Source organism: Nycticebus coucang, chromosome 13 (genome assembly GCF_027406575.1).
Source record: "Nycticebus coucang isolate mNycCou1 chromosome 13, mNycCou1.pri, whole genome shotgun sequence".
Taxonomy (NCBI): domain Eukaryota; kingdom Metazoa; phylum Chordata; class Mammalia; order Primates; family Lorisidae; genus Nycticebus; species Nycticebus coucang.
This window is the reverse complement of record NC_069792.1, coordinates 80,072,134-80,084,856: the sequence shown is the minus strand read 5'-3', so window position 1 is coordinate 80,084,856 and position 12,723 is coordinate 80,072,134. Positions and strand designations below refer to the sequence as shown.

At 37.3% G+C, this 12,723-nt stretch overlaps 1 protein-coding gene across 5 annotated transcripts in view; it reads left to right on the top strand.

Moving 5' to 3' along the window:
* Positions 1-12,723, top strand: part of SAMD12 (sterile alpha motif domain containing 12) — a 435,459-nt gene that overhangs the window by 250,505 nt on the left and 172,231 nt on the right. For all 5 annotated transcript variants that reach the window (XM_053559292.1, XM_053559294.1, XM_053559293.1 and 2 more), the window contains exon 4: positions 73-213. In XM_053559292.1, the coding sequence (XP_053415267.1) occupies positions 73-213 (141 nt within the window). The remainder of the gene's footprint in view (positions 1-72; positions 214-12,723) is intronic.

The window sequence follows — 12,723 nt, the reverse complement described above, 5'->3', positions numbered from 1 at the left end:
TGAAACTAATTTTTGGCTTTCATATGAAAGCTGTAACCCAGTTATAACCTTTTATTTCTTAAAACCCTGCAGGGAGAGCCCTGCTGAGACTTACTGACAAAAAGCTTGAGCGAATGGGGATTGCCCAGGAGAACCTTCGGCAGCACATCTTACAACAGGTGCTCCAGCTGAAGGTGCGAGAAGAAGTCAGAAATCTACAGTTGCTCACACAAGGTACCCTGTTACTTTCTAGTCGGTGGATGGGAGGGGAGACGGGAAGAAAGAAAACTTTACCATCATGACAGAGGAGCCAGGGAGAATCTATTTTATTAAAAAAGTGTATGTATTAAAAGTCCACTTCCCTCCCAACACTTTTCTTTTCCATAGCTTGCTAGAGAGAAGGATGCAAAAATATATGATGGATACGTGAACAGAATTATCTGAGCTAACTCCGAGGTCATTATGTATAGCTATATGGATTGTGCACCATACAACCACGCAGAGTGCAGGTCACATCCATCAGGCTATCATTGCGCTCACTAGTGTTGTATAGTGTGCAGTTTGCACAGGTGTACAGTGCAACCCTAGCTATCTTTATCTAACCACCAATTGTGAGAGTGCCTTAGAATTTGAGTGATTTAAGAGTTAAGATTTCCGGTGGGGCATTTGTTGGGTTTTTACTTCGTTTTTCACTGTCTAGTGGGAGAAAAACATTTTAGATGTGTATGTCTACACAGAAATGTATTTGTACACATGCACTTTAGAGACTGTAAGATCCCTCTTTAGCTTCTTGAAAATAGAATAAAAATAGACTAGTGGATTGAGGACTGGACTACATAATTCTTCACAGGAATTATGAATAACTTTAACATGATGATAACGCTTAAGATCTCTGTGACTATGGAAGTGACAAAGCTAGAATTTGAAGAAAACCTTAAGTTTTACTATATGTAACTTACATGGCTACATAAGATTGGGTTGCCATCAACCTCCACTGACTATAACCTTTATTTTAGTATATCACTTCAAATGAAAGGATGATAAAATACGTGTTTTTGAGAGCCTTGGGCATTTTTCAAACTGCAGAATATTGTAATTGCATGCATGCTGATATTGGAGAAATCTGGGTCAGCCAAGTTTCATGTTATTGAATTTAGATTAACCCAGTAATAGTCCATTTGCCTAGAGGAAGTAATGTACTGCCTAAAAGATGACTGCTCCTGAAGGATAAATATGTATTAAGAGAAACAAAAAGAGTATTATTTATTTTAGACACATTATTTGCATTTTGTCCCCAGAGACTTCCTTCCAATGGTGAATTTATAGGTACCGGTACACTGAGTGATTTAAATCTGAATGTGACATACTGATACACTTTTAAGTTTCTTTTGAGAAGTAAATAGGGATACAAAGACTGTGAGAAGAAAGTCCATCACAGGGCTATTTATAAAACAAGAAACTTAGAAATAACCTACAGGTCGGGCGGCGCCTGTGGCTCAGTCGGTAAGGCGCCGGCCCCATATACCGAGGGTGGTGGGTTCAAACCCGGCCCCGGCCAAACTGCAACCAAAAAATAGCCGGGCGTTGTGGCGGGCGCCTGTAGTCCCAGCTGCTCAGGAGGCTGAGGCAGGAGAATCGCTTAAGCCCAGGAGTTGGAGGTTGCTGTGAGCTGTGTGAGGCCACGGCACTCTACCAAGGGCCTTAAAGTGAGACTCTGTCTCTACAAAAAAAAAAAAAAAAAAAGAAATAACCTACAGGTCTGGCAATATGGAATGAGTCAAATAATTCTGCTTAGATTCATAAGATACATTATACCACAGTTATCAAAATTACATCCTCGAAGAATATATGAAAACCTGGGAAAGTGATCAAGAGGTAATACAACGTAGGGGGGAGATGCAAGGTATAAAACTATAATTATAACATGAACCCAATTTTGTAAAACCATATTTTCTTATATGTCCATCTAAAAAAGGACTGTGAAGAGATATGCCAATATTTTAATAATGGTTTTCTCTGGTTGGTAGGGTTATGGACAATTTTGTTTTCTCTTTTTCTTTATTTTCCAAAACTTTTGTCTACATATCCATGTTACAGTTATAATCAGAAAATACAAATGTGCACTGGTTTCAAAGTTTCAACTCATAGGTCTGCCCATCTTCTGTTTGGTGTCTGAGGCTTTCTCAGGGCTTTGTTTTCTCCTGTGATCATATAGAGAATGGGACCTAAACCATTGCAGGTGCCTTTGACTCTTTTCCTCCACTGGTGTCAGTTGGCAATGTGTTTGCTCTGCAAAATCATTTTCTACAGCTTTCATTGCCCTAGATGCATAATATATAGGATTTTTCCTGAGATATACTCAAGTCTATTAAGCTAAATATATGTTTGTGTTCTGGGAAAGTAATGCTCATTCAGCCTTTTCAATTTAGTTGTTGTCACTTTCTTTAGCTTTGAAAAGCTGTGCATTTTGAGTTCTTTCATTCGATTCCCTTTAGAAGAGATCACCATTCTTTAGTTCTTGAATATTTGTCTGCACCTATATTACCTTTTTTATTGCTTCTCCTTTACATGTTAATGATCAAACTCATTTTATGTCAGGCATCCTTTAGAAAATTGGTAGCCTTATTGAAGAGATAGTTTAAGAAAAAAAAAAATTGACAAGTTTTTTTTTTTTTTTTTACTGATAATAGAAATTCTAAAGACAGTTTGGGTGGCCTTAAAATATTTTCTGTCTAGGTTTTCTATAATTGGAATTGGAATTCCATTCCACTCAAGTGTACAGATTAGTTTCATATGTGTATCATAGGGCAATTTACCATTGGAATGATAATGGTTCAATATTGTCTATTAGCTGGGCGTGATGGCTCATGCCTGTAATCCTAGCAGTTTGGTAGGCTAAGGTAGGAGGATCTCTTGAGGCCAGGAGTTTGAGACCAGCTTGGGCAATATAGCAAGACTCAATCTCTGCAAAAAATATCCAAAAATTAGCCAAGCAAATTGTGTGTGCCTATAGCCCTGGCTACTAAGGAAGCTGAGGAGGAAAAATTTTTTGAGGCCAGAAGTTCAAGGTTATATTGAATTATGATCAGGTCACTGTACTCCAGCCTGGGTGGCAAAGTGAGACTCTAGTAGGTCTAAGATCAAGGCACCAGCAGTTCAGTTTCTGATGAGGGCCACTTTCTCACATGTGGCCTCTTAAAATCTCACCTTGGGGGTTAGGATTTTAATAAATGAAACATTCAGTCCATTGCTTTGCTGTTTAACAAATATTTGCTAACATGTTTAAAAGAGAAGTTATCTTTGAAGTAGTCCATTTTTGAGGAACATGATTTACTTCAAAAATCAAATATTTTAAGAGTTTCCTTCTTGCCTTTGGAGATAGTATTTTTCTTTTTCCTGTTTTTAGTAGAGATGGGGTTTCCCTCTTGCTCAGGCTGGTCTCAAACTCCTAAGCTCAAGCAATCACCCAACTCTGCTTCCCAGAGTGCTAGGATTATAGGCGTGAGCCACCATGCCCGGCCAACATTTTCAAAATTTAAGTTCTTAAGAATTTATGTCTACCTTTTGGGACCCAGTTAATTAAATTGTGGTACATCAAGATACTGGAGTCCTCTGAAGCTATAAATACAAGAATAAAGAATATGAATGTGAAAGGATCTCTGGGATGCCATGAAAAGTGAAAAAGCAAGGTGCAGAAGAATTTGTATAGTATGCTACCTTTGTTAAAGAGGGAGAAATAAAAATGTATATCCCTGTGTGCTTTGTTTTAATGAAATGCTGAATGATGGTGCAAAAAATTAATACAAATACACTTGGGAGACAGGGAGGCAGCGGGTGGAGAGGGTGTCTACCTCTTATGTCCCTTTGCTTTTTAAATATATAAGAATGTTAACTATTTAAAGCAATAAAACTTTTATAAAGAAACAAGAAGGAGAAAGTGAATTTTAGTATCAGACATCCCTGAATTTTAAATCTAGGGCCTAACGTGTACTGCTGCACAATTTCCGGGGAATTAATCTCTCTGTGCTCCCAGTTTTCTAATCTCTGAAATTGGGATCAAGTTAATTTGCTCACCACATAAGGATGTTGCAAGAATTAAAGGAGCTAAAATATCTAGATCACCCAGGGTAGTATGGCAATAAATATAGAATATTTTTAGCTTTCACAGAAGCTGTATAATTAAATTAGTGTTGTAAGTTTATAAGAAGTCTTACTTTGTTATTTTTATGGAGATATGATTCACATAACATAGGATTTATCCACTTAATGTGTACAATTCAATGATCTTTAGTATTAAACAGTTGTACAACCATCACCAGAATCAATTTTAAAATAGTTTCATCAACTCAGAAAGAAACCCTTTACCCATTAACTGTCACTTCCCATTTCTTTCCCACACCACCAGCTGCTAATGCAATTTTGTTGTGTAAACATCATAGAGTGCACTTACACAAATCCAAAGGGTACAGCCCGCTACTCATCTGGGCAGTGTGGTATAGACTATTGCTACTGGGCTGCACACCTGTGTAGCTTGTTACTATAATGAATACTGTGAGTAGTTGTGATACTATGGTTAAGTGTGTAATTAAATATATCTAAACATAGAAAAGGTTTAGTAAAAATATGGCATAATAACCTCAAGGGACCACCACCATACATGTAGTTTGTGATTGGCCAAAACATCATTCTGTGGCACAAAACTACAGTTTACTTTCTATTTGCCTATTCTGGGGATTCCCGTAAATAGAATCATACAATATGTGGTCTTTTGTGATTAGCTACTTTCATTTGAATAATGTTCACCCATGTTGGTAGCATGTGTCAATATTTTCTTTTTATTATGAAATAAAAAGTACATGGCATATTCATAAAACGGAATTTCATTTTATGAATATACCACCTTTGGATTGTTTCTGCATTTTGGTTATCAGTATTGCTTCTGTGGACATTTTTGTGCATATTTTTGTGTGGGCATGTGTTTTCGTCTCTCTTAGGAGTGGAATTTCTGGGTCACGTGGTAACTCCATGTGTAATGAAAATCAAAGTGGATTCACCATTTTACATCCCGTCGTCAGTGGGTAAGAATTCCACCACATCCTCCCCAATCCTTGTTGTCTGTCCTTTTGATTATAGCCATTCTCATCCATGTGAAGTGGTATCTCGTGGTTTTGATTTGTATGTCCCTGATGGCTAATGATGTTGCCCACCTTTGCTGTGCTTATTGGTCATATGTGTATCTTCTTTAGAAAAATGTCTATTCAGATTCTTTGTTTATTTTTTAATTGGATTTTTTTTCAAGCTTTATTTTAGACCTACAGTGTTTCACTGGGCTTGATTTCCTGCCTCATATATAAGAGATCTGGAGTTAAATATTTGGCTGCTTTTTCCAAAGAGGAGTTCTATCCTCAAAGGATGGTATCTTTTCCCATACTGAAGACATTCAAAGGCATATGACCCAAGCTTAAAAATCAATTCCAAAATGAAACAAATGAACGCCCTCTAAAGATTTTCTCTCAAGGAAACAAGTCTCTCTTGAATGTGGAAGTTAAAAACACACACACACATCAGATCAGTTGCATCCGTCTGTAATCAGACTTCCAAATTAGATATACCCACCTGAAAGCTCATTCTGCAATCTTTCTAGGAGATCAAATAATAGATAATTAAGCCTACTTTTCCATCTTTTGAAGGTTGTTTTAAAACTTGCGTTAAGCTTTTGATTTTACACTAGTTGTTTTTATTTTTATTTATTTATTTTTATTAAATCATAGCTGTGTACAATAATGCAATCATGAGGTACAATATGCTTGTCACATATACAGTCTGAAATATTTTCACCGAACTGGTTAACATAGCCTTCATGGCATTTTCTTAATTATTGTGTTCAAACCCTTATACTCTACATTTAGTAAACTTCACCTGCACCCTTCCAAGATGCACCCTAGGTGTGGATCCACCCAATCACCCTCCCTCCATCCTCCCTCCATCCTTCCTCCCCCTCCCTATCCCTTCCCCTCCCTTGCCCCATTCCCCATATTCTTGTACTGAGATTGGGTTATAGCCATCGTATAAAAGCTATATATTAGTTTCACGTTAGGGCTGAGTACATTGGGTACTTTTTCTTCCATTCTTGGGATACCTTGCTAAGAAGAATATTTTCCAGCTCCATCCATGGAAACATGAAAGAGGTATATCTCCATCTTTCTTGACGGCTGCATAATATTTCATGGTGTACATACACCACAATTTATTAATCCATTCATGAGTCAATGGGCACTTGGGTTTTTTCCATGACTTAGCAATTATGAATTGGGCTGCAATAAACATTCTGGTACAAATATCTGTGTTATAATGTGATTTTTGGATATATACCCAGTAGATGAATTATAGGATCGAATGGCAGATCTATTTTTAGATCTCTAAGGATTCTCCAAACATCTTTCTAAAAGGACCATATTAGTTTGCATTCGCACCAGAGCAGTGTAGAAGTGTTCCCTTTTCTCCACATCCGCGCCAACATCCCTGGTTTTGGGATTTTGTGATGTGGGCTAATCTTACTGAAGTTAGATGATATCTCAAAGTAGTTTTGATTTGCATTTCTCTGATGGTTAAGGATGATGAGCATTTTTTTATGTGTCTGTAGGCCATGCGCCTGTCTTCTTCAGAGAAGTTTCTCTTCAAGTCCCTTGCCCAGCCTGAGATGGGATTACTTGTTCTTTTCTTGCTAATATGTTTGAGTTCACTGTGGATTGTGGTTATTAAACCTTTGTCGCAGACATATCCTGCAAATATCTTCTCCCATTCTGAGGGCTGTCTGGTTGCTCTACTTACTGTGTTCTTGGCTGTGCAGAAGCTTTTTAGTTTCATCAGGTCCTAAATACAGTAGCGTATTTTTGATGCAGCTTCAATTGCTTGGGGATCCTCCTCATAAAATATTCGCCCAGGCTGATGCCTTTAAGTTTTCCCTGCACTTTCTTCTAGGATTTTTATAGTTTCATGTCTTAGGTTTAAATCTTTAATCCAGTGAGAGTCTATCTTAGTTAAGAAAGGTGTGGGTCCATTTTCAGTCTTCTACAGGTTGCCAGCCAGTTCACTCAGCACCATTTGTTAAATAGGGAATAACAGTAAGTAGCTGGGTTCATCTCTTGGTTCTCTATTCTGTTCGTACATCTACCTCTCTGTTTTTGTGCCAATACCATGTTGTTTTGATCACTATTGAGTTATAGTGCTTTAATAGGTACTTTAATAGGAATTGTATTAAAATTGTATATTGCTTTGGGTAGCATAGACATTTTGACAATGTTGATTCTTCCCAGCCATGAGTATGGTATGTTTTTCCATTTGTTAACATCTTCAGCTATTTCTTTTCTTAGAGTTTCATAGTTCGCTTTATAGAGATCTTTCACGTCCTTTGTCAGATAAACTCCCAAATATTTCATCTTCTTTGGTGCTACTGTAAATGGAATATAGTCCTTGATTGTTTTTTCAGCTTGGCTATTGTTGGTATATATAAAGGCTACGGATTTAGGGATAATACCTGGTGTTTTCCAGATATACAATCATATCTGCGAAGAGTGAAAGTTTGATCTCTTCTGACCCTATATGGATACCCTTGATCGCCTTTTCTTCCCCAATTCTGATGACTAAAACTTCCATTACAATGTTAAAGAGCCTTGGAGACAATGGGCAACCTTGCCTGGTTCCTCATCTGAGTGGAAATGGTTTCAATTTAACTCCATTCAATACGATATTCGCTGTAGGTTTGTTGTAGATGGTCTCTATTAGTTTAAGAAATGTCCCTTCTATACCCATTTTCTTAAGTGTTCTGATCATGAAGGGATGCTGGATATTATCAAAAGGTTTTTCTGCATCAATTGAGAGAATCTTGTGGTCTTTGTTTTTTAATTTATTTATGTGCTGAATTATATTTATAGATTTACGTATATTGAACCAGCCTTGAGACCCTGAGATAAAACCAACTTGGTCATGGTGTATAATTTATTTCATGTGTTGCTAGATTCTGTTTGCTAGGATCTTATTGAATATTTTTGCATCAATATTCATTAGTGATATTGGTCTATAATTTTCTTTTCTTGTTGGGTCTTTTCCTGGTTTGGGGATCAAGGTGATGTTTGCTTCATAGAATGTGTTGTATTCCTTCTTTTTGTATATTTTGGAAAAGTTTGAGTAATATAGGTACTGGTTTCTCTTTAAAAATTTGGTAGAATTCTGATGTGAAGCCATCTGATCCTGGGCTCTTCTTTTTAGGGAGACTTTGTATAGTTGATGCTATTTCAGAACTTGATATAGGCCTGTTCAACATTTCTACCTTATTCTGGCTAAGTCTTGGGAGTGGCGTGCTTCCAAGTATTCTTCAGTTTCCTTCAGATTTTCGTATTTCTGAGAATAAAGTTTCTTATAGTATTCATTAAGGATTTTTTGAATTTCTGAGGAGTCTGTTGTTATTTCGTCTTTACCTTTTCTGATTGATGAAATTTGAGATTTTATTCTTTTTTTCCTGGTTAGGTTAGCTAAAGGTTTATCTATTTTATTGACCTTTTCAAAAAACCAACTTTTTGATTTATTGATCTGTTGTATAATTCTTTTGTTTTCAATTTCATTTAATTCTGCTCTAATTTTGGTTATTTCTTTTCTTCTGCTGGGTGGAACTTAGTAACAACAAGAACCTGCGTACTCATACAAAAACATGAAAACTGAATAACCTCATGCTGAATGATAGCTGGGTCATAGATGAGATTAAGAAGGAAGCAAACAATTTTTTGGAACAAAACAACAATGAAGACATGAATTATCAGAACCTCTGGGATACCGCAAAGGCAGTCCTAAGAGGGAAATTTATAGCACTGCAAGCCTTCCTCAAGAGAATAGAAAGAGAGGAAGTTACCAACTTAATGGGACATCTCAAGCAATTGGAAAAGGAAGAACACTAGTTGTTTTTATATAGTTGGCCAGGAGCCCCATGGCAGTGGCCAAGATAGTCACAAACAGATCAGATGAGCTCCATGGAAAAATATTCTTTGCCTTCTTTTTTCTTGCTCTCTTCCTTCTGGGTGCTGACCAAAGGACAAAAACCATAAGGCATCTAAAATTTTTGTGTAGTGAATGCATAGTTAAATATATCAGTGTGTGAGCACTAGCAACGAGTCAAGATAAAAATTCCTGAAACAGCTCATCATGTAAAAGTAATTGTCCTTTTCCTGAAATCCTGACCTCTGATTTTGCTGCTCTTGTTCACAATGGCCCTGTAACTACCTGACATTTGCAAGTAACATGATCAATGTTTGACCTTGCTCTCAGTCCTGGCTTTGCTGTTTTAAGGTGGTTCTGTCCTCTGTGTAGCCTTTTGGTCTTCTCTGCAGGAGCAGCCGGGATGTCGATCTGGTGGTCCTGCTTGCTTGCATGCTCCTGCTGGGGTCTCAGCTGTGTCAGGATGCTTTTGCTTGTCCCTTGGGAAGCACAGTATGGAGCTGGAAGCGTCGTTATTATACTTTCTTTCTGCTTGATTCATGGGAGATAAGGCGAAAGATGCCTTGCATAACACACAGTAAGGGTACAGATTATTTTGGGATCTTCCAAATTGATCCATACTCGAGGATATGAGGAAGCATCCTTAGCTTTCTAATAGGGACCAACATTTCTAGAAAGAAAATCTCCCCAGAGATACTGAATACTGACTGTTTCTCGTATAGCTAAAGACTAATAATGTTTACTGTATACAAAGCCAGCATTATTTGGTCATATCAACTTCTGACACTGTGGCCAGTGCTGTTTGTTACACCAATTTACATGTTGGAGGAAAGTGAGAATGAAGAGCTTAAAGAATATACCCAAAGTCAAATAACTGGTAAAAAAGCAAGGCGTAGGTCTGACGTCACATCCAGCTTTTTACTCAGTATGTTCTTCTGCCTCTGATCTAGTCATAATTAAATGCGATTTTATGTTCAGGCCACATAACAGTTCATGGCACATTCCATGAAAGGGGTTTGCGACTTTTTCTGTGAAGGGGTAGGTAGCATGTTAGTCTTTGTGGGCCACATGGTGTCTATTGCAACTACCCATGGTGCAAAAGCAGCCACAGATGATAATGAAATAAATTAGGCATAGCAGCATTCCAGTGAAACTTCATTCACAGAGACAATTACTGGTACACATCAAAGGAAACAATCAACAGAGAAAAAGCAGCCTACAGAATGGGAGAAAATATTGTAATATTGTAATCATGTACCTGATAAGAGGTTAATATCCAGAATTTATAAGGAACTTTAACAACTCAACAAGAACAACAACAAAAACTCACAAATGATCCAATTAAATAATGTGTAAAGGACTCATATACTTTTCCAAAAAAAGGTATACAAATGGCCAGCGGACATGTGAGATGATGTTCAACATCACTAATCATTAGAGAAATGCAAATCAAAACCACAATGGGCTATCATCTCACACTCATTAGAATGGCCACTGCCAAAATAACAGAAAAGAACTAGGATTGGTAAGACTATCTTAAAATTGGGGACTTGGGTTAGTGGGAATGTAAAATTGTGCAGACCTTATGAAAACAGTATTGAGGTTTCTCACTAAATTAAACTGAGTATCACCGTGTTACCCAACATTCCCACTTCAAGGTAGATATCTAAAATTATTTAGAGTCTTGACATACTTGTGCAACCATGTTCATTGCAGCATTATTCACAATAGCTAAGAGATAGTAACAACTCACATGTCCACTAACAGATAAATGGCTAATGACAATGGAATATCATTCAACATTTAAAAGGAAGGCAATCCCACCACATGCTATGACACAGATAAACCTTCAGAGCATTATGCTAAACAAACCAATTGCAGAAGGAAAATTAGGTGTGATTTCCAGGCATGTGGAGTATCTACATAGTCAAAATCACAGAAAACAGACATTTGACATTTTCCATGTCAAAAGCATCGAAACAAAAAGAGAAATGGCTGCCAAAAGTTAGGGATTAATGTTTACTAGGTATATAGGTTCAGTTTTGTGAGATGAAACCTTATAAGAGATCTGTTACACACAGCTTAAATATTCACTACTGAACTGTGCACTTAAAAATGTTTAAGATTGTAAATGTAATACGTGTTTTTTACCACAATAAAAAAAAATCTGGGCTATAGTTTGTGACTCCCTGTTTTAAAAAGGGGAAAAAAAGTAAGCTTTTGACATGGAGATCGTTATTTTTATTCTTAGTATTTTCCTGTTTGAGCTGTAAATGCTTTCCTTAACCCCAGAGGTGCTATAGTTGGCAACCATTCCTACGATGTGTTTTTCTTAGCTACAAATACGTGGATAGTGTAAAAATGTACCAACAGCTCTGAGGATTTGGGTAAATTCAGGCAGTAGAAAATAGGGTCCCAACTGGAGGGTGAGGTAGTTTGATGGTAGTAAATGCTGCCATCTTCAAATGCTATCATAATCAGTGCCTATAAGAAGAAAAAAGAAGAACATGAGTGTTTACCAGGGCCAGTTATAGCTCATTAAACCATAGTGTTTGCTGAATATTTTTTTCCACAGTGTCAAAATACGTGTATCAAATTTTACTTGGGGATTGCATGACCAGATGGACTTTTCCAAAGCTCTAGCTTTTGTAATGGCAAAAAAAAATTAGAAACACTGCTTTCTAATGCAAGGCTTTACAGAATTGTGTGTGCAGGCTGGCTGTATCAGTCTGGTCACCTCCCCAATAACACTTCAACGACTCCAATATGCCGTCTGAATAGAAATAAGCCATCTGGTCAACTACCTGCCTTAAAGAAAAGTCTTAGTAGAACAGAGCAATAGATTCTTTCAGAAATTGTCCAATCTCATTGTACAGCTTTGAGTACCAAGACCTAAAGAGGATTAGAGGATCGTCCATGATTTCACAGCTAGTTGAGAGCATAACCGAAAACTAGATCTCGATTTTCCTAATTTCCATACCACTATGCTTTTTCCCTCATTTTTTAAATTAAGGTTTAATTTGCATATAATAAAATTCACCCTTTCTAGTGCACAGTTGTGCAAGTACTGATGAATGCGCATCATTGTGTAATTACCACCACAATCAAGAATGAAAAAGTTCCCTTGCTCCACAAAATCAGCTCCTGGCATCCCTTCATTGTCAGGCCCTCCTGTTACAAGCACCCTCTTGCAACCCCTGGTGTTTTCTATCCCTACAGTTGTTCCTTTTCTAGAACATCATATAAATGAGATCGTAGACCCCAGCTTCTCACAGAAATGCACTGAGACTTACAAAGCTGTGGCCTGTATCACCAGTCCATTCACTTTCATTGCTGAGTTTTCCATCAAACATATAAACCAGTTTGCGTATCATTCCTTAGGTGAGGCACATTTGTGTTTGCAGTTTTGTTGAACGCTAATAAAGCTACTCGAAACATTCACATATAGGTTTTTATGTGAACACTGGTTTTCATTTTACTGAGAAAGTATCAAGAAGTGAAATTGCTGATTTGTATCTGAAATATATATTTGGCCTTACAAGAAACTGCCAGGTCAGTATTCTTAAGATGATAAAAGCAGAAAAGCAAGATTGGAGACCAGCTCTGTTTAGTACATGTAGAAATACTAAAAGGTTTCCTGAAAGATCACTGCTTCTTTGTACAAGTCCTATGTGACTCTCCCGGGAGCTGTCTTGAGGGGCCCCTGATTCCCTGAGAGTCTCTGTAAACTATCTCAAAATAAGTCCAGGTCCAATT